General features: G+C 42.8%; 1 protein-coding gene across 8 annotated transcripts in view; it reads left to right on the forward strand.

The window, feature by feature from the left end:
- The window catches only part of LOC125889516 (sodium- and chloride-dependent GABA transporter 2-like), a 44,303-nt gene that overhangs the window by 17,959 nt on the left and 4,321 nt on the right, over nucleotides 1-22,023 (forward strand). For 2 of the 8 annotated variants that reach the window (XM_049577566.1, XM_049577565.1), the window contains exons 2-14: nucleotides 10,535-10,669; nucleotides 11,442-11,582; nucleotides 12,021-12,108; nucleotides 12,192-12,324; nucleotides 12,408-12,542; nucleotides 12,620-12,723; nucleotides 12,863-12,987; nucleotides 13,707-13,819; nucleotides 13,907-14,044; nucleotides 14,216-14,318; nucleotides 14,489-14,589; nucleotides 14,740-14,910; nucleotides 15,271-15,788. In XM_049577566.1, coding sequence (XP_049433523.1) covers nucleotides 10,535-10,669; nucleotides 11,442-11,582; nucleotides 12,021-12,108; nucleotides 12,192-12,324; nucleotides 12,408-12,542; nucleotides 12,620-12,723; nucleotides 12,863-12,987; nucleotides 13,707-13,819; nucleotides 13,907-14,044; nucleotides 14,216-14,318; nucleotides 14,489-14,589; nucleotides 14,740-14,910; nucleotides 15,271-15,363 — 1,580 coding nt within the window. In that variant the 3' untranslated portion in view covers nucleotides 15,364-15,788. Of the gene's footprint in view, nucleotides 1-4,693; nucleotides 4,797-5,048; nucleotides 5,150-5,326; nucleotides 5,498-5,938; nucleotides 7,633-10,232; nucleotides 10,458-10,534; nucleotides 10,670-11,441; nucleotides 11,583-12,020; nucleotides 12,109-12,191; nucleotides 12,325-12,407; nucleotides 12,543-12,619; nucleotides 12,724-12,862; nucleotides 12,988-13,706; nucleotides 13,820-13,906; nucleotides 14,045-14,215; nucleotides 14,319-14,488; nucleotides 14,590-14,739; nucleotides 14,911-15,270; nucleotides 15,789-16,698; nucleotides 16,901-16,980; nucleotides 17,116-17,828; nucleotides 17,970-18,996; nucleotides 19,085-19,195; nucleotides 19,329-19,410; nucleotides 19,546-19,618; nucleotides 19,723-19,988; nucleotides 20,114-22,023 lie in introns of those variants that run through there. The other 6 variants (XM_049577563.1, XM_049577564.1, XM_049577568.1 and 3 more) reach the window with 6 other exon arrangements.

The following is a 22,023-nucleotide window of genomic DNA, read 5'->3' on the forward strand; positions in this document are numbered from 1 at the left end:
GCTCACCTCCCTACTGCAACAGGTTGATTTATTAATTTAATTTCTTTTCTGCTGGCTCTATTCCACCCAGCTCTGAACAGTTTGATCTCAACCTGTCTTTATTTACTTATTTTATTTATTATAAACCTATTCATATAAGCTATAATTACTTATTTTAAGCTGTACTTATCGCTTATTTTATTTATCTTCAAAATTAAATTAAAATAACAGATATGTCTTTTTTATTTTCCCTTTAACAGCCAACCAGTTTGTATGGAGTTCACCCGAGCAACTGGTTCAATCAGTGAAACGTGGACTTTTCGTTGGTACCGTTAGCTTTCCAGTCCCCAGACAATTTGTTGACGCCGTCAGGTTGCCCTTGTCTGGTTTTGTTTCACTGAGACACTGTTAATAACTACCTCATATAACAACTTTAAAACAGATTTCACAAAACAAACACAGATGTTAGATTATGACAAAACATTTAAACCCCAATTTGTCTATTTTCTTGTAATGACCTTTAACCCAATGAAGATCAGACCCAAATGCCAAATTATAACAAAGCTCTGTTTTGTGTAAGCCTACTACTGTTGGCTGAGTTCCCAAGTCTGTGTTAGCTGCAGTCCTCACCTCCTCCCTTCGTACTTTCAGTCAAGTCAGTCTCCCAGTGATTTGTCAATCTTTTTACAGCTGTATTTTTAACACCTTAACTGTATTTGCAACACTATACTGTTTTTACGCACCTAACTTCTAGATATATTATAATGTATGTACAACAAGCTTACAGCTCACAGTCAGATTTTTACAATTTTTACACTTTTTGATCGATCTGTTAACTTTTTTGACTTATTTTTGGTCTTTTTTTCTCTTTTTCTCTCTGGTTGCAACGTCTTAAGCTCTGTCCGTTCAGTCCCGTTTTGTCTACGGTGACTCCCCCTCCTTTTTGGCTGGGAGGTCACTTTTCTCAAAACAGTGGTATCCACAGAAGCTTTTTCTTTTAAAACCTTTTATCTCTTAAGAGTAAACCGCCTATCACAGTCCTGGTGTCTCCCCTAACACACCCACTCAGGGTATGCTAGGCAAGCCAACAGCGGTATCCGCGGATTTACTACCAGCACTCCGCCCGCGCAGCCTGCCGGCTGGCATCAACACCCCCGCCCCTACAGGCTAAAGGGAGTGTTGGCAAGTTTCGGCAGCGGTAACCACGTATGTGCTTTTGAGTACCTCTGACTCTTTTACCGGTTTCACTTCTTTATTCTCTCTGTTTTCTCAATACTTTAAATACTTTAACTATCTTATCTACTTTTGTTACTTATTTTCCTTTCATTCACACACACATTCACTCTTCCTTTTGCCTGCTTGGTTACTCTAGCTCACTCCCCCACGTTCCACACACACATACACACACTCACTCACTGCCGCATTCACTCTCCATGTTTATCTCTCTAACTTCCACACACACACACACACACACACACACACACACACACTGTGTTGCACTAGATTCAGTTGTCTCCAGCAATATATCATCTATGTTCCAATGTTGTGTTATTAGTTAGTAATTTTTCATCACATTTTAGGTTCTTTAGGAGAGGAATTTGTCAAATACCTCCGACCCAGGCGGCTCCCAGCTGCACCTCAGACGCACCCGGTTTAGGCAGAAAAAGGCTCTGCTTACCTTATCTGGTGGCCACCTGTACGTCTGATGCGCAGCCAAGCACCCCCCCGATCCCAGGATCCGACCTCCTCGTCCTCCTGGCTGGCTCGCCAAATAATGTAGAAAAATAATTCAAATGGTCGGGAGCTGGGCCAGTTAGCTCGCGACCTCGCTCTTCTCCTCTCAAACGGACTTTCTTTGTCTTCCATTAGATATCAAAAACTCAAATATTCAGAGGTAAAAAAATCACTGGAGACACGTAGAATCAGATGCAACTGAGTTTAATGTGCTCGCAGGCAACAAACACATCACAACCCAATGAGTCAAGCTCCGGAGCAAGACCGAAATTTCTTTGTTTGCGCTCGCTCTTTTATCGTAGAATTTCTGCTGTGTCTTAGTCCTTCCCACTTGGCTCTGATCGTAACGATATCCCACCTCTGCTGAGTCACTTTTTTCCCACCATAATGGTGTCATATTTCTGCTGAGTAATGTTTTTCCTAGATCTAAGACCGCCTCCTCTTACTAGGGTCATTCTCAGGACAAGCTGTAATTCCCCTAATTTTCCACTAGTGTTTTCTGAACCCATCCTCATGCTATTTTTAGAAATGATTCACAGTGAGTCCTAGGTACTTCTCCACCACAATGCTTAAGTGCACAGTGAGTGTGTGTGTCATAAGAATACATGAAATATGTGTAATTTGTCAGTTGCACAGATTATATTGCTTCAACACATATCTTTTAAAGGTCAACTAAAAGGTACAGTATATGTCTTCAGTAAATCAGTACATTACACTACAGTAGTGCAGGAAATGGACTCATACTTGAACCCAACCCATACACTCTCACATCAAACCAGACTCCACCTCCTTCCTGCTCCTCCTCAGACAGTTCCTTCTCCAGGCCTGATCTTTATAACAGCAATTCAATAAGGAGAGACAGACAGACATAAAGACCCATTGCACTGACACCAGTAGTTGCAAAATGCTTTGAGAGACTGACGTCACAGCACATCAAAGACTGCCTTCCTCCTGCCTTTGACCCACATAAATTTGCATACAAAGCAAACAGGTCGACTGATGATGCCATCTCCACAGCTCTCCACACTGCTCTGAGTTACCTGGAACACCCAAGGACCACTATAAGGATGCTATTTGTCGACTACAGTTCGGCTTTCAATGCCATCATCCCCGACATCCTTGTGGGCAAGCTGGCTGCCCTGGACTTCCCCCCTGCCACATGTGCCTGGATTAAAGACTTTCTGACCAACCGCCCACAGACTGTCAAGATCGGCGCCCACAGCTCCCCCACCCTCATGCTCAGCACCGGCTCTCCACAGGGCTGTGTGCTGAGCCCTCTCCTGTATGCCATCTACACCCATGACTGCACTCCCACCCACCCCACCAAAGCAATAATTAAATCTGCGGATGACACCACCTTAGTGGGACTCATAACTGGAGGGGATGAGTCGGCCTACAGGGACGAGTTGCTGCAGCTGGCAGAGTTTTGTGCCAAAAACAACCTGGCTCTCAACACCAAAAAAACAAAGGAGGTGGTCGTGGACTTCAGGAGGCACAAAGCTGACCCCACTCCCCTATACATTAACGGAGACTGTGTGGAGAGGGTCCCCATCTTTAAATTCCTGGGGACTCACATTTCCGAGGACCTCTCCTGGTCAGCAAACACAACAGTGGTGGTGAGGAAGGCCCAGCAGCGACTCCACTTCCTGAGAGTCCTCAGGAGAAACAGACTGGAGCAGAGGCTGCTGGTGACTTTCTACCGCTCCACTAATGAAAGCGTGCTGGCATTCTCCATCACTGTGTGGTATGCTGGCTGCACAGCGGCTGACAGGAAAAGGCTGCAGAGGGTGATAAGGTCAGCTGAAAAGACAATTGGCTGTCCCTTGCCCTCCCTGGATGACATCGCTAGCTCCCGATGCCTCATGCGAACAAGGAAGATCATTCGCGACCACCTCCATCCAGGACACCACCTGCTCAGCTTGCTGCCCTCTGGAAAGAGGTACAGGAGCATAAAGAGCAGAACAAACAGACTGAAAAACAGCTTCTTTCCGTGGGCTGTCAGGACACTCAATGCTCACATGAGTCACTAATGCCTCCTTTTACAGACTCTTACAGACTTAAGTGCAATACCTTCTTTTATTAAGTGCAATACAATTTTTTTACTTATTGTTTTTATTGTGACATGACCTGTATGCTCTTGTCTCGTTAGTCTCGTTTGTCTTGCGTTGTCTCCTCTTGTTTTATTTTTGCTCTTATATTTATTCCTAATGCACCTTCGGTTGTGGCACTCCCAATTTTGTTGTATAGGTGTCTGTACAATGACAATAAAGGCTATCTTAAATCTTGAATCTTGAATCTTGAAGAATGAAGTAAAGATAATATTTAATACATAATATGAGTGTACAGATTAACAGATGATTTGTGCTGATTAAGATTTAACAGAAGTCTTTGGCACTTGGACACCAGAAGGAGATAATTTGTGATCAAGGGACATCTGAGTGGCAGCAGGATAAATCCCCACATGGAGTCCAGACACTGGTGGTGAAGGTGGCTGGTGACTACGAAGCTGCTGACTCTGAGGCTGCTGAATGCTGAGGCTGCTGACTGTTGAGGCATATGAGGCTGATGAATCCGTAAAGACTGGGTGGTGATGGGGAGGTAGAGGGCGAACACGACTACAGCAAGAAAGACTCATATTCAAAATGTGGAGCAGTAAGATGATAGGCTGACAAAGACCGCGTGTTGCTGTGCTGTTGGTTGATTGTGAATAAGCTGATGACAATGACATCTGGAGAAAGTGAGTGAGCATGCGTGCAAGAAGTGAATGGCAGGGTGAGAAAGAAACTTACTACCGGAGCATGAAAAGTGTTTTCTCCCTGTCAGAACTTTCACCAGAGTTTCCTTAATTGCAACATATAACTTGATATGTTGTAAGCAGTATGAAAATAAGGTGTTAGGAATAGGCTACCATAAATCTGACATTGACATATTCTGCAAAATAAACAAAAACTCATCAAATGAATGTCTGTGCTGTCTCCAGGGAGGGATGTATGTGTTCCAGCTGTTAGACTACTACGCTTGTAATGGATTCTGCATCCTCTTTCCCTGCGTGTTTGAAACTCTGGCACTGGGATGGATATATGGTAGGTGTGCCGTTTTTTTTAAGGGGCACTCCAGCATTATTGTGGTGAAACTCCATAAATTCAATTCACAAAGATTAAAAAAAAAAAAATCTAAACTGAAGGTATACACATGTTTTCACCAGATGATTAGTATTTTCAGCAATGAATAAACTGATCTTTACATTTAGAAATGTGAGTATATCAAATCATTTGCAAACATCTGGTCTGATCTGTCCATTATGTACTGATCATTCTAAATCATCTCTTATAAAGGGGCGGAGCGGCTGTATGGCATCATTAAGGACATGACAGGTGAACACGCCAACCCATTCTTTAAAATCTGCTGGCTCTACCTCACACCGCTGGTGTCACTGGTGAGTTGGCTTTCAATGTTGCATATCTGCACTTTGAATAAACCCACAACCTTGGTCCTTATCATATACTCCTGAATATGTCTTTGTACTTTATTTAAATCCTTGTTTTTTATGATAGATTACATTTCTACACTGAAAATACAACTTCTTAATCTTTCTTCTCTATTGTTCTCTTAGGGCTCTTTTATATATTCTTTGGTCGAGTACCAGCCTCTGACCTTTAATCGCTGGTACGTGTACCCAACCTGGGCATACGTGTTGGGCTGGGTACTGGCTCTCTCCTCCATCCTGCTTGTGCCGGGATGTGCGCTGTATAAACTGGGAACTGGGACTGGGAACCTCAGTCAGGTGGGACAACTGTGTAACTGACTGTTAAAATCAATTCAAGAAATTACATGGTGAAATATAATGAATAGGAATTAATTCTCTTATTTTAATTAATTTTACAGTTCTGTTGGGCTGTTTCGACATTATCAAACAGTCATGCAGTAATCCAACTTGCTGTGAACAGAATCCTTAAATCAGATGCTATTTAACACCTTATGAAATGGAAAATAAAGTTGTGCTTCATTATTCTTTTTCTCTTAAATCCTTAAGAAAAACATTAACTGATACAAGGGATTTGAGTATAAAAAGCAAAAGAGCAATGCATGTCTTCAATTCAACTGATTTTATCATCATATCCATATACTTTTAAACTCTTTGAGAATCCCAGCGGAATGAGTCAAGTTTCAAGTTTTGTCACATTTTTGCTGTAAATCTTTAGTAAATATTTCTCTCTATTTTCAGCGTTTCCATCATCTGTGCCGACCTGACCCTGACTACTCACTGGCAGAAAAGAGTGAAACTGAGCTTCAGCAAATCAAAGAGGAAGATCTGTAGCTGAGGTTACGATATTGTAACCCTAGTTCTCTTAGCACAGGCAGAGCCCTCTACTGGACTCTTTGGGTAATACTCCTCCAATACTGAGCATGCATTTGCCCACTGAGATTTGGAGAAACATAGCCGGTCAATTAGGACGTGCCTACCCAAATACGTGTGGACCCCAAAGTATAGCTGAAGGCTGTCTAGCATCCTAAACTCTCTTCAGTGAGAGGTGTACAAGTGACAGGGCCCCACAGTGGAGGGCTCCGCCTGTGCTAAAAGAACAAGGGTTACAATATAGTAACCTTTGTTCTACCTGACACAGGCAGACAGTCATCACCAGCAGGAGGTCTCAGTGGAAAGATGTTGTCAGTGGACTCCCGTGGGACACTGATGTACAGGACACTGATGGGATGTCATCATCTACAAATGAGGTCATTGTCTGGGGTCCATGTCATTGGTCCGACAGCCCATTGGTCCGACATCCCATTAGTCCGACAGTCTGCAGTGCTGAATGGCTCCCGGCAGGCATATTTCTGCCTTGATGGTGCGCCGCGACCGGCTCTGGGTCAGCTGGGAAAGGCTTGAGGCAGAGCAGGCTCACAGTTTATGTGTTTGTCACTTTCTTTTTCATTTTAACCCACACCATGATCTTTTCCTGACCCTAACCAAGTAGTTTTTGTGCCTAAACCTAACCAGACCTTAACCACAGGGCATCATGATTTCGGAACAACGGGACTTCGGAACAATGGGTTTAATATGGTCGGAACAATGGGATGTCGGACCAATGGGCAGTTCCCATTGTCTGGAGGGATGACCAGATGTGGTAATGTGGTGAGGTGGTTGGAGCAGGGGTCTTTTGACATCAGTCTCGAGTTCAAAGCATCTTAAGTGATCCCACCACTGCTTGGGCAGAGCCAGGCAGGCCTCGCAGGCTGGTGGCTGCTTAGCATTGGTCTCTGCATGTGCTGCGCTGAGCCATTAGAAGTTCTTGAAATGGCACCTCCATCCATGGAGGAGGCTGCTCAGTCTGACAGTGAGACTCTACCTCCTTGTACATTGTGGGATTCTCATGTATTTGGGTAGGCATGTCCTGATTGACTGGTTACATTTATGAAAATCTCAGCGTGCGAATGCATGCTGGTGATTACAGAAGTATTACCCAAAGAGTCCAGTAGAGGGCGGAGCATGTGTAAGATGGAACTGTTCACTCCCATTTGATATGAAATGTTACTTGTTCCTGAACTCTGTCACCTGCAATAATGTGTTTAACATGTAAGATCTGGCACTGAGTAGGCTGGTTACTGATTGTGATATCAATTCCTCTGCTTCTCTACAGTCTGCAACCCAAAGGTCAAAGACAAACAAGACCAGTTTTATTTATTTTAGCTACATCATGCTGATCTTGGATACTTTACTTGTGTGATATCACCGCAAGATTTCTCCTGGCAATGTCCCACACTGAATGAAACAACAAACCATTTTAACACACAAAACAGACAGTTTCAAACTGATATTTTTGCAGGAATTTTTTTTTCTGTCATATCATCATCACCATAACATTTCTGTATTGATCCAAAATAGTGAGTAGTTAAATGCAATGAAAAATGTGCATTAAAAACTTGTATAATGTCTAAAATAAATTACTTTTTAAAAGTAAAAGCATTTTTCATACTTTACTGATAATGAGAGAGAGAGATGTGAAAGGTGAAAGGGAGGGGAGGACATGCAGCACAGGGCCCTGGGCTGGACTTGAATGCGAGCTGATGTAGTAAGTTGTGTGGGCACCCTGAAAATAAATCACTGCTAACTGTGAAAAATGCAGTTGAATTTTCAAGAGATTATAGATATCTATTTTGAAAATACATCATTTGAAAAACAGTAACTGTCTCCTTTACAACAATGTATTCCTTTCCTCCTTTATTTCGAACGGACACAAAGTGAAGAGGATTTTCTCTGTCGTTGTGGATATACTGGGAAGGAAACTATAGTATTTTCATGGCTATTAATCCAGTTAATCTAACCCACAAAAGGGTCTAACCCTGGAGGCGTTGCAATAGATTGGCCCTAATATTGTGTGGAGTTCCCCCTTTCACACATGCAGCACAAAACAGGAGATTGCAGAAGACGAGACATGATTTGGATTACACCAAGATCACACACCCTGTTCATAATTTGGTCACAAACAACCAAGTCTCCTTCTGTTCGTTGAATTTGTGTGACGATTTCGGTGTCGGTCCTTACCAACAGAAATTCCCAAATCTGGTCGTCTGTCTAGTTAGACATTTTCGTTGCTATCTTGTGTAAATTACCCTTCTTTATAACCCATGGATATCAGTTTTTTTCTTGGCTTTGTGCTGGCTACATGATAGAAATGTCATCCACATCCACTTGCATGCCATGAATTCTCTGGACAGTGCAAGTCCCTCTGACCCAAGCCGTGCTCTGCTCCACTGCCAAAGAAACAGAGGGATGGCTGGAGGTCAGCGGGGTTCATGCCCACGGTCCTCCTCACAGTCTCACTGACTTCCCTCCCTTGTCTACATACCCCTGGATGTGGAGCTGTGGACATTCACTGAATATGTCTGATGATTTTGGCATTGGGCCCTGACCAACTGAAATTCCAGAATCTTGTCGTCTCTTTAGTTTGACATTTTCTTTGGACTCTTGTGTAAATAACCCCTCTTCTTCACCTGTGGATGTTTTTTTTTCTTCCAGTTTCATGCAAGGCATGTGATAGAAACGTCATCACACGACCACTCACACACAATGAAATCTCTGGAAAATGACCTGCTCCATTCACACAAGGCCTCAATCGCACAGTTCACAGACTGTGCTCGGAAGCTGGCAGAATGAAGTCCATTTAATGTGTGATCCAACTGAGGAGGACATTTGGGTTGTCACATACAGCTCCTCTGGGTATAATTTCAGACTTTCACATTTTGGTGCACTTGTAGGCACACCTGAGGAATATTTTAGCTAAATGAGGTTAAGAAATGTATTAAATGTACTAGATTCCTTTGGTAAGACAGGAAATCTAAATGCTTGCTTACCTTATGTTTAACATAAGTTGCTGAAACAAGAGACTTAGTGTAGTGGCCTTTTTTTTACTAAGGTCCAAGTTGCTACTGTTGGCCACTTAATCTGCAGTAAGATGTTTTAGTTCTGACTCGTGCTCAATGAATTAATCCACTCTTCTTGAGGAACCCAGTGTTACTCACAAGTGGTCCACAGGAGGCAGGGAAAACACTGATGTCGCTTTATTTGAAGACGCACAAAAAGAACCTGGTCCAATACCAGTATAAAGCAGTCCCAAACTGTACATGTTGTCACCTGCTTACTGCACACGCTACTACACATGTTATGCACGTTATACACGGTCAAAAACTTATTTCAATCCACACTCATGCAGATTCCTCTACATCCTCGCTGCACACATGGTTGTCCTTACTGCGCACGTGCGGCAAGTTGCCCTAAAGCCCAATTAACTGTCGTAAAGCAACAAAACAGTATACTTTACTGCATTTAGCATCAGAGTACAAAAATTGCAAACCTTTAACTTATAAATCTTAAAATACACATAACCTGTCCATATACTGTTGTTAAACTGTTGCATGAACTTAAATATAGGCAGAACATATTGCATATACTGGACAACAGAAATTCATTCATTCATCTTCTAACCGCTTCATCCTCTTGAGGGTCACGGGGGGGCTGGAGCCTATCCCAGCTACATCGGGCGAGAGGCAGGGTACACCCTGGACAGGTCGCCAGACTATCACAGGGCTGACACATAGAGACAAGCAACCATTCACGCTCACATTCACACCTACGGACAATTTAGAGTCACCAATTAACCTAGTCCCCAATCTGCATGTCTTTGGACTGTGGGAGGAAGCCGGAGTGCCCGGAGAGAACCCACGCTGACACGGGAGAACATGCAAACTCCACACAGAAGGGCTCCCACACCCGGGATCGAACCGGCAACCCTCTTGCTGTGAGGCGAGAGTGCTAACCACCACACCACTGTGCCGCCCGACAACAGAAATACTTTATCAAATATTACTTTGTGCCTAAGTGGCTCTCACACTTGGAGTTTTCTAATGTTTGTTTAGAGACTGCTTTTCTTGCTCATCCTGGAGATAATTAATTTTCTCTGAGAACTCATTGACTATCAGGCAGTTGCTTATTACTTTCCACACTACATAGTGAATATAAAGACAGAGAAGACCTGGACACAAAGTAGGTTAAGAGGACGATCAGGTTCAGACTGAGCTTTTGAGTATGTTGAATAAAAAATGTGCAACAAGGCACCAGCACGCGAAGGTGCAGGAGAGAGGACATTGGGCCAGTAAGGTGGAGTTTCTCCTGGCTGTGGCAGGAAATGTTGTTGGACTGGGCAACGTGTGGAGGTTTCCTTACCTCTGCTACAAAAATGGAGGGGGTAAGCAAATATGATGCTCTCTACTTGTTAATTCCTGTACATAAAGGTATGCATTGTTGTATACTTTGTAAATTCAGGAGCATTCCTGGTGCCATATCTGGTATTTGTGGTGACCTGTGGCGTACCACTGTTCCTGCTGGAGACCACTGTAGGACAGTACACCCAGCAAGGCGGCATCACCTGCTGGAGGAAGCTATGCCCACTGGCAGAAGGTATGCTGTTCAGGATTTTATTATAGATTGAGGATTCAGTGACACTAGACAGAGAGGAGACTGGTTCTGTTGTGACAGGCTGCTGTGACCCTTACAAGATTTAAAAGAAGATAATTAATATTTAAAAAGGGGTGGGGGGAAATTTTTTTTAGCTATGTTGCTGAATGTTAATGTTAAAGGAAAACTCCACTGATTCCACACAAAGAAGTCTGTTAACAGGTCTTGGGCAGCACTTCTCCATATGTGAAAAAAGTTGTGTAAAGCGTTTTGTTGCTCCAAAGTGAGTTATGCAAAACCTTAGGAATCACCTCAGCTGATCTCACTTGAATCAGCCTGGGTTTGGCCTGCAGACTACAAGTTTTAAAAAAATTTGAGGGTGTGGAGTCAGAAATGAGCTTACCAGCCTGCTGATCATCTCTGCTTGAGACTACACTCCTAGCATTAGTCTTATTGAAGAAGAGACAGTAGAGAAAATGAAGTGTTTCTTTTTTTAACTTTTTCAACCATTCACACTCACATTCACACCTATGAGCAGTAGAGTCACCAATTAACCTGCATGTCTTTGGACTGTGGGAGGAAGCCGCAGTACCCAGAGAGAACCCACAATGAACATGCAAACTCTGCACAGAAGGGCTCCAGCACGGGTTGGAACCAGGAACCCTCTTGCTGTTAGGCGATAGTGCTAACCACTACTCCACCATGCCGCCCTTGGAGGAGGTCAGGTTTTCATAATGATTGTCTATAACAGAATGCGCCAAATGTGGCCCTGCAGGTATTGGCTATGGTGGACAGCTGATCCTCCTCTACAGCTGTATGACCTACATCATCATTCTGTCCTGGGCTTTGCTCTACCTGGTGTTCTCCTTCAGCTCACAGCTGCCCTGGGCCAGCTGCAACAACTACTGGAACACAGGTAAAACACATACTGTCTCATGCATTAAAGGTTGACATGTTAAACGAGTATAAACATTCGCATGATATGCTGATGTTATGATGGCAGATATCAACACTTCAGTCACATTTGCTCCAATGAAAAGAGATTTAGTTTTGCTCTTCCTCAAAGTTCACTTCAGACTGATTTTTATAAGAACTAGTCAAAGTGAAAACAGCTGAGGCTGAGGCTGGGTCAAGATTCAGAAACACTGATCCTACATTCCTGATGATGCAACTGGACAGTGTCTTTCATTAGATCTTCTCTGCCTGGTCAATGCCCACATCTTTTAAGTTCTCCCCAATGTTGCAGGTGGTTTGGTATAATGTGAGGTCTGTGAAGCCCCCAGAGACACATAATACATTATACATTATCCTGTTTTGTGGTTATTGTTATATCTTTATCTCACTGTCCTTTCAGATGACTGCATAGACTTGTCAACACAAAATAAAACCTCTGAATGGACCAACCAGACAAACACCACCTCTGCTGCCACAGAGTTCTGGGAGTATGTCTTCATAGATGAACAAATTAAAAAGTTCCTTTAAAGTCTCAATAACACATTTCTTTGTCCATCTTTTTACCTCCTAGACGACGAGTGCTGGCTATCTCAGGGGGGATTGAGGAGATAGGCAGCATCAGATGGGAGGTGCTGTTGTGCCTAATCGCAATGTGGATCATCTGCTACTTTTGTGTCTGGAAAGGGGTCCGGTCTACAGGAAAGGTATTTATATTAGCCCTCATACTGTAGTAAAATTATAAATCGTGTATTTCTTAATGTCTTACACTGTTGTCTTTTTCCCCTAGGTGGTGTATTTCACTGCTACCTTTCCCTATGTGATGTTGGTAATTCTTTTGATTCGTGGCCTCACTCTTCCTGGAGCTCTACAAGGAGTAGTGTTTTATCTTCTGCCTGAACCCTCACGACTCGCAGACCCTCAGGTTGGAGCTTCATGATATACTACAACAGTTTAATGTTCAGGATGACAAACTTACTCACTGTTGCTGTGTTGGAACAGGTTTGGATGGAGGCTGGTTCTCAGATCTTCTTCTCTTACAGTGTGGGTGTGGGAACCTTAGCTGTGCTGGGTAGCTACAACACCTACAACAACAACTGCTATAAGTAAGTATTCATCAGTGAGTGACATTAACTTTTCTGACAGATGCACCAGGGGACAAGAGCTACACAGTGACATATTGAAAAATGATCAACTATATGCTATAAATTCACTGAGTACGTTCATGTTTTTTGTGTTTTGCAGAGACTGTCTGTGGCTGTGTTTACTGAACAGTGGTACCAGTGTGGTAGCTGGATTTGCGGTCTTCTCTGTGCTGGGATTCATGGCTCACCAGCAGGGTGTTCCCATTGCAGATGTAGCCGAGTCAGGTAATGTCACAACCAGCTGGTGGCAAGCAGCAGCAGCACTGAGTCTAGCCTGTGAAGTCATGCTATCTCTGTGAGTGTTGTAGTCCAATCCTCTGTGTGGTTTGCTGTAGTTAGCCCTAGCAGCAACCTGAAAAATGAAGCCAACGCAGAAGTGCCAAAAACTGCAGTTGTTTGAATGGCCATTTGAGGCCGGTTGCAGACAGGAGTCAATCCCTACAGACACCCATTTTAAAATGTTTCCAGCCTGGTACAACAGAACCATTTGGTCTCTATAGCTTATTTCCCCCTTCATGACAAATGTAAAAACTCATGTTTTCACATTTTATTACAGCTTAAAGTTATGCATAATTCAGGGTGAAGCCTTTTCAAGCAACAGATTGTCAGCAAGGGGTCACAACAGTCTATGAGTCAGATCCACCTTCTCTATCAAATATGCTAACATCTGGCTCAAAAAAAAACCAAGGTGGTGATGGCTTGGAAACATGTGTATCAGAGCTTTGTTTTTACTTCTTTACTCTCCCATTAGTCATCTCACAGGCACTCAGATTTATCTGGTGACCCTTTCGAGGGACCTCTCTCTCAGTTGGGAAACTAAACTAAACCAGCTAACTGTATATAAAGAAGTTAAAACTTGCTCCACATCAGATGAAAATGCTAAATAAATTAGAAAACAAAGGCAGTTGGTAGACAGTGATGAGTCTAGCATTGTTGTGTTCCAGGTCCAGGTTTGGCGTTCATCGCGTACCCTCAGGCTGTAGCCATGATGCCCCTTCCCCAGCTTTGGTCCATCTGTTTCTTTGTCATGATCATTCTCCTGGGTCTGGACACACATGTAAGATGCACTCGGATGAGTTCTTTGTGGAAGAACATGTTCACGTTTGGAAAGGTACTTATTCTGACTCATCCTTTCTCTCTGCAGTTTGTTATCATGGAGGTGGTGACAACGTCCATCATGGATATCTTTCCCACAGTACTGCGCAGGGCAGGCAGACGTGAACGTTTTCTCATCCTCTTCTGCCTCATGTGCTTCTTCTCTCAGCTTGTGATGATCACCGAGGTCAGATAGTTTCAGCTAATGACATTTTAATTATTACAAATGTAAGTAAATATATTTTGATAATGTGGGGAAACAAAGGTGTTAGGAATAGGCTTCTATACATCTGAGGTTGACATATTAAGTAAAATAAATAAACCCATGTCAAATAGATGCCTTTGCTGTTGTCTTCAGGGAGGGATGTATGTGTTCCAGCTGTTTGAGTACTACGCTTGTAACGGAGCCTGCATCCTCTTTCTCTGTGTGTTTGAAACCCTTGCACTGGGATGGATATTTGGTAGGTGTGCTGTTTTGAAGGGGCACTTCAACAATATTATAGTGAAACTCCATAAATTCAGGGAACTCACAAAGATTAAAAACAAAAGAGTAAACTGATCAAACCATTCACAAACATCTCATCCGATCTGTCCATTATGTACTGATCATGCTGAATCATGTCTTATGAAGGGGCCGAGCGGCTGTATGGCATCATTGAGAACATGACAGGTGAACATGCCAACCCATTCTTTAAAATCTGCTGGCTTTATCTCACACCCCTGGTCTCACTGGTGAGTTTTCATGTTTCTGATCCTTACCATAGCCTTGTTCCTCTACACCTGAATATGTCTTTGCACTTTATTTCAACCTTTGGATTTTTATGCTAGAATACATTTCTATACTGAAAAAAATGTATTAATCTATTTCTGTTGTTCTCTCAGGGCTCTTTTATATGCTCTTTAATTGAGTTCCAGCCTCTGACCTTTAATCGCTGGTACGTGTACCCAACCTGGGCATACGTGTTGGGCTGGGTACTGGCTCTCTCCTCCATCCTGCTTGTGCCGGGATGTGCGCTGTATAAACTGGGAGCTGGGACTGGGAACCTCAGTCAGGTGGGACAACTGTGTAACTGATTGTGATAATCAATTCAAGAAATGGCATGGTGTAATATAATAGAAAGGCTTTTTTTTTTTTTTTTTTTTTTTAGAAATTTTAATCAAATGTACAGGGTCCTATTGGGCAACTTACACATTAACAATTGCGCAATACTTCAAGTGGCTGTGGACAGCATTCAAAAATCAGATGCTGTTTAAGACCTTACAAAATAGAGATCACAGATCTTGCCTCATGATTCTTTTTCTGATAAAGTACAAATGTGCAAAACATTAACTGATACATGGGATTTTGATATTTTCCTCAGGTCCGTGTAAAGTTTTGTAAAAGTTTTGATTAATATTTCTCTCCATTTTCAGCGTTTCCATCATCTGTGCCGACCCGACCCTGACTACTCACTGACAGAAAAGAGAGAAGCTGAGTTGCAGCACATCAGAGAGGAAGACCTGTAACTGTCCACTAAGCTGATATGAAACGTTACTTGATCCTGAACTCCGTACAACAAGATCTGGCACTGATTGAGCTGATTACTGTTTGCGATGTCACTCCCTCTGCCTCTCTGCCGTCTACTATCCAAAGGTCAAAGACAAACAAGACCAGTCTCATTTATTTGTCTACGTCATGCTGATCATGGATACTCGTGTGATATCACTGCAAGGTGACACGGTTTTCTTCTGTTAGTGTCCCACTCTGAGTGAAACGACAAACTATTTTAACACATAAAAAACACATTTTCAAACTAATATTTTTGCAGAGAAAATGGACAATCTTTATAGTTACATTGTGATCACCATCAGATTTCTATTTTGATCCAAAATGGTGTGTGGTTAATGTGCACTAAAAACTTGTATAATTCAAGTAATGTCTAAAATAAATCGTTTTTTAAGAGATTTTTTGGCATTTTTCATGTGTTATCGATAGTAAGAGAGATATGAAGGGGGGAGGAAAGGGAAGGACATGCAGCACAGGACCCTGAGATGAACTTGAATGCGGGCTGATGCAGTATGGACTCAGCTACTGGGTGAGCTACTGGGACGCCCTAAAATGAATCACTGTTATCTGTGCAAAATGCGATAAAAGTTCCAGGAGATTCTAGATATCAAATTTGAAAATACATAAAAGGAGAACCCTTCCTGTTTGTTAGAGTCTCTTCCTCTCCCCATTCTCCTCTCTTTTTTAATAGTCATGCTCTAAACTATATAATTATCTTCTAAATAGGCTTGAAATATTCTTAAAGAATCCCAAACAATAGACACATAAAGCTCCGCATTCCTCCTCTGCGCTCTTTACACACTGCAGCCCCAAACTGCATGTCATTTTGTTTAAATTAATTATCAGACACATCCTGGGAGATGAAAACATTAACAAAAAGCAAAAACATCACAGTGTTTCATATCACATCATTTAACATTACAGTGAAAATAGCAGTGGACGTAAATATCACTGAAACCCTACAGATATGTTTGAGCTACACAGAATAAAAAAAGTACATCTTTGTGGCAGATAAAACATGTCTAATAATTTGACTTTATGAGTCACCCCTATTCTTTGCCATATCAGCCCCTCCAATGACCTTGAATAGACATTTTCAGCAGTCTTAACCAGGTGTTTCAGTGTCTGATGGTTGCTGCTTGTAGTGCAAGATGTGTATGAATGTTTAAACAGACTTAATGAACCTATACTGTATACCTAGGTATACCTAAGAACTGATTAACTGTTAGGCAGTTGCTGATTACAAGACACATTAGTAGTGAATATAAAGACAGAGAAGACCTGGACACAAAGCATGTGGTTAAGAGGACCATTGCATTCAGACTGAGCTTTTGGGAATGTCGTATCAAAAATGTGCAACAAAACACAAGCAAGCGAAGGTGGAGGAGAGAGGACATTGGGCCAGTAAGGTGGAGTTTCTCCTGGCTGTGGCGGGAAATGTTGTCGGACTGGGCAACGTGTGGAGGTTTCCTTACCTCTGTTACAAAAATGGAGGGGGTAAGCAAATATGATGCTCTCTACTTGTTGTCCTTAATCTGTGGTAGATGCATGCATTGTTGTATACTTTGTAAATTCAGGAGCATTCCTGGTGCCATATCTGGTATTTGTGGTGACCTGTGGCGTACCCCTGTTCCTGCTGGAGACCACTATAGGCCAGTACACCCAGGAGGGTGGCATCACCTGCTGGAGGAAGCTATGCCCACTGGCAGAAGGTATGCTGTTTCGGACTTTTTTGAGATTGAAGATTCACCGAAAACACTCTAAATTAGGGGTGTCAAACATATGGCCCTCTGGATGACTGTGCACACTGAATATTGATGCACTTGTGAAGGCTTATTGTGGTCATATTTAAAGACATTAAATATTGTGCAAAATACACCACTTTGGTTGGGTGTGTTGATGCTTGCATTTCTACACAGGGGTAGAAATATAGCTAAAATACATTTCTAATTACAGTGAGTTCTTAAAATTGCATTTAGATTTCTTCGGACATCTGAGGCTGTTCATCATTTGTAAATAGATATATATGTAATGCTAGTCATGGCTCACGTAGCCTCAAGCAGAGATTATGAACCGGCTGCAGAGATCACTTCATTCTACCTCCACACCCTCAGATTTTTGTTTTTTCATTCTCAAACTTGCAGTCTTCAGTTCAGCCCCAACACACACTGACTCAAGTGACATCACCTGAGCCAATCCCTAAGATTTTGCTCTCTGTACATACTTTTTTTCACATATGCAGAAGTCCTCCTCAAGACCTGTTAACATACTTTAAAATCGATCTGGTTTCCCTTTCAAATAAACATTCAGCAACTCAGGTTCCCATGACCCTAACTGTTAAGCAGTTTGGGTAATGAATAAATGGAGGAGGTCAGGTTTTCATAATGATTGTCTATAACAGAATGCACCAAATGTGGCCCTGCAGGTATTGGCTATAGTGGGCTGCTGATCATCCTCTACAGCTGTATGACCTACATCATCATTCTGTCCTGGGCTTTGCTCTACCTGGTGTTCTCCTTCAGCTCACAGCTGCCCTGGGCCAGCTGCAACAACTACTGGAACACAGGTAAAACACATACTGTCTTATGCATTAAAGGTACTATGTGGAATTTTTTTTTAGAAAGTCCTTGTTATTAGTGACACTGATGGCTCTTAAATGATCTAAAATCAGCATCCTGTTGCTTGCGCTCATACTCTGTAGGCACAAGCTAGCATGGGTTGATAGATGAGGTAAGAAAGAAAGCCAGCTCAGAGTCTGTTTTGATCCTTAAAACCAAACGAAGGTCCTTTAATGAATCACCAAATCCCATTCCGCTGCTGACCCTAGTTTTTCTCCAATGTCAGTCACATTCCCATCTGGCCAGGCAGGTTTCCCTAAATAAATCGTTTTTTCTGTGCTAATATTTATACTGGACTCTGTTGTGGTGGGGGCTGGCTGATTGCTGACATTGGCAGACTCAATTGCTGAGTTAACGTTAGCTACTGTTGCACACTATAGGGGAGCACTCGGGAATATGCACAAATGTCACATCCTTTGGGTTTTCCAGGCAAAACCGTTACGTCCTTTACAAAGAGCTTAGTCACAAGGCTGTTATAGGAAACCGAGAAAGCTGTAGAAGGACTCTTTCTTTATGTTATGGTAAAACTATTTACAAGTTGCCAATACAAGGTGATTAATGCATGTAAATTTCTTGTATTTGCATAATATACAAATGCTAAAATAGGAGATATTAGCACTTAATCAAGTGTCATCTGTGTTACATGAAGTGATTTAATTTTGTTCTTTAATAAAGTCGGGGTACTTGTAAGAGATTAAAAAAAAAATTACTGGTCAAAATGAAAGCTACACAGGACGAGACTTAAACCCCGTAACATGGTTCAAGTTTCAGAAACACTGGATCCTGACTTTCTCCATATTACAACTGTCTGCCCGCATCTTTTAAACTCCACACCAGTAGATTGTAATTCAGGCTGTTTGTTAAAAAGTCTTAAGCCTTAAACCTCTTGTCTTAAACCTCCCCTTGAGCCACAAAAGTCATAATACATCTGTTTCGTGATTATTGTTGGAATTTTTTTTCTCACTTTCCTTTCAGATGACTGCAAAGACTTTTCAGCACAAAATAACACCTCTGAATGGACCAACCAGACAAACTCAACCTCTGCTGCCACAGAGTTCTGGGAGTATGTTCACGCAGATTAACAATTTGAACCTCTGGGTTCTTTAAAATGTCCCAAAATGAGCCCTTACAAGTCTCAATAACACATTTCTTTGTCCATCTTTTTACCTCCTAGACGACGAGTGCTGGCTATCTCAGGGGGGATTGAGGAGATAGGCAGCATCAGGTGGGAGGTACTGTTGTGCCTAATTGCAATGTGGATCATCTGCTACTTTTGTATCTGGAAAGGGGTCCGGTCTACAGGAAAGGTATTTATGTAAGTCCTCATATTGTAGTAAAAGTGTATACTGTATATTTCTAAATGTCTTAAACTGTTCTCCTCTTTCCCAGGTGGTGTATTTCACTGCTACCTTTCCCTATGTGATGTTGGTAATTCTTTTGATTCGTGGCCTCACTCTTCCTGGAGCTCTACAAGGAGTAGTGTTTTATCTTCTGCCTGAACCCTCACGACTCGCAGACCCTCAGGTTGGAGCTTCATGATATACTACAACAGTTTAATGTTCAGCATGACAAACTTACTGTTTCTTTTTCGGAGCAGGTTTGGATGGAGGCTGGTTCTCAGGTCTTCTTCTCTTACAGTGTGGGTGTGGGCACCTTAGTTGTGCTGGGCAGCTACAACACCTACAACAACAACTGCTATAAGTAAGTATTTATCAATGTGCAGCTGAGCTTGATGCTCTCGCATGAACGTTTCTGAGAGGTGAACAAGAGCTACTCAGTAACATAGTAAACTAGAAAAGTGCACTCAGTAGAGTTGTGAACAGTTGTGTGAACAAATATTAGGGTAATTAATTCAGTGGTTTGTGAGATTAGCTGCAGACAGATACAAACACTCACACATACTCACTCATGTTTGCACACACATGACCAAACGCATGATTGAGTGTGCATGTTTTTGTGTTTTGCAGAGACTGTCTGTGGCTGTGTTTATTGAACAGTGGTACCAGTGTGGTAGCTGGGTTTGCGGTCTTCTCTGTGCTGGGATTCATGGCTCACCAGCAGGGTGTTCCCATTGCAGACGTGGCCGAGTCAGGTAACAAAATCACCAGAGATACTCAGAAATAGTAAAACCATTCTGGCACCTTGTTACTGCCCAAGAGTTGTTTTTTTAACTATCATTTCAGCAATGATCCCTTAAATCTGAGGATGGCATAAATCTGCTTTAAAAATACACCCTCCTCCTGCAGCCCTCCTCTCTTCTCTCTCTGTCCTAAGCCCCTCCCACCTGACAACTACAGATGTATGCACACTCTCCATACAGTTACCCAGTGTTTCCCATAAAATGATTTATTTCACTGTAGAAAGTTTCACAGAATGGACATGCAGGCACATTTGCATATGTAGACCAGCCAATGAAGACCCTCTCTATGAAATGACCTTTGACTGGCCAAAGAGTTCTGCACTGGTTAGATATTCTAAAGCGTGGAACAACAGTCAAAAGGAGGCGCAAACGTCTACATTCCTCTCAGACCATTTGAATTACAATATGCTGAAAGTTCATCATGGGATGTTTGCCCAATGATGCCTACCCCAGCCTTCAGCATAAATGATGTTCAAGCTCACATAGGCTCCTCCGTCTACTGGACTCTATGGGTAATGCTCTTTCAGTCACAAGCACACATTTGCCCACTGAGATTTGTATAAATGCAGCTGGAAAATCAGGACGTGCCTACCCAAATACTAGGGATGCCAGGGCTGGGTTGGTAACATTTGCACAGAGAGGCAAGAATCCCTCTAAGTCAGCCTCTCTCATTTTCGATCAGTACAAGTGGTGCCATTTGCCCTTTTGCACATGCAGCTCCACCCTCCGCAATCCACCCGGTGCATAGCAGCCTCCTGGGTGGTGTGGTGGGGAACTGGCCACTCGAAGCTTTGTGCATCTGCTTGCATTGTCCATGTACTTTTGCCAGGTTTTAACACTTGAATGTGGTGTTGGGGAACAGGTGCTGGGCACCACTATGCAATAGACAACATAATCACTGTGCCCCTGCGCTGGTGGGCCCATCTTAGCCAGAACAGGGAGGTGTCTTTGTCAGTTGGCCTAGCCAGAGGTAGGCCATCTGAGGGACCTTTAACCTTTCATACCCAACCTTTGCATCTTGCAGAGTAGCCCATGCTTAAGGCTGTGTCTGGCACCTAAGCATTGTGCAGTGATACACAACATCTGGCAGTGAACACATGAGGCAGCTTACATACCCTGGAGGCCCAGGTGAGGCTAATCAAGGCAACGACCCTCCCATGTCAGCCAACTGCCTGATGAGGCTGGCTAGAGCATTCTCAAAAGGCCCATTTCCATGGCCGGTGCCATTGGTGCGTGTCTCCGCCGCAGGAACCACCCCCGAAGGACAGAGTTCCGGAACTTTTACGGGGGCTAAACAAGTCCCTGCCTCGGGGTAGGTACTCAGAATGGCCCCGAAAGACTCCCGGCTGGGGCTTGGGGATTACTTGGTGGGATGTGATGTCAACAGAAAGCAACAAAATAGCCGGCATTTTTAAAACTCAGCAGACGAGGATTAGCTCGTTCATATAGCTTCCTTCGCCATGTAAAAAAAACCTCACTAAATGGCCCATGAAAAAAATATTTTTTCCAGCGGATATCTTAGTTACAACATGATTGAGCTAGCAAAGCAGTTTTGTATTGCTATGTGTGGTATTTATTCAGTTAAGGGAAGTCACGATGTCTAGAAAGCATCAGCTAACAGCAGCAGCAAAGCTAACATCAGGACGTTATCTGTTAAAAGCCTCCCGTTGTCGGATACGACATGAAATTACTCCAGTTAGGTCAATCATGTTGTAACTAAGACATCCGCTGGATTTTTTTTTTCACGGGCCATTTAGTGAATTATTACAGACACCGCTAAGGGCTATCAGCTAACGGCGTCCCTACGTCGCCATGGTAAATGGTCGCGCAACGATTACGTCACATCCAGAGCCCATAACTTT

Source organism: Epinephelus fuscoguttatus, linkage group LG5 (assembly GCF_011397635.1).
Source record: "Epinephelus fuscoguttatus linkage group LG5, E.fuscoguttatus.final_Chr_v1".
Taxonomy (NCBI): Eukaryota; Metazoa; Chordata; class Actinopteri; order Perciformes; family Serranidae; genus Epinephelus; species Epinephelus fuscoguttatus.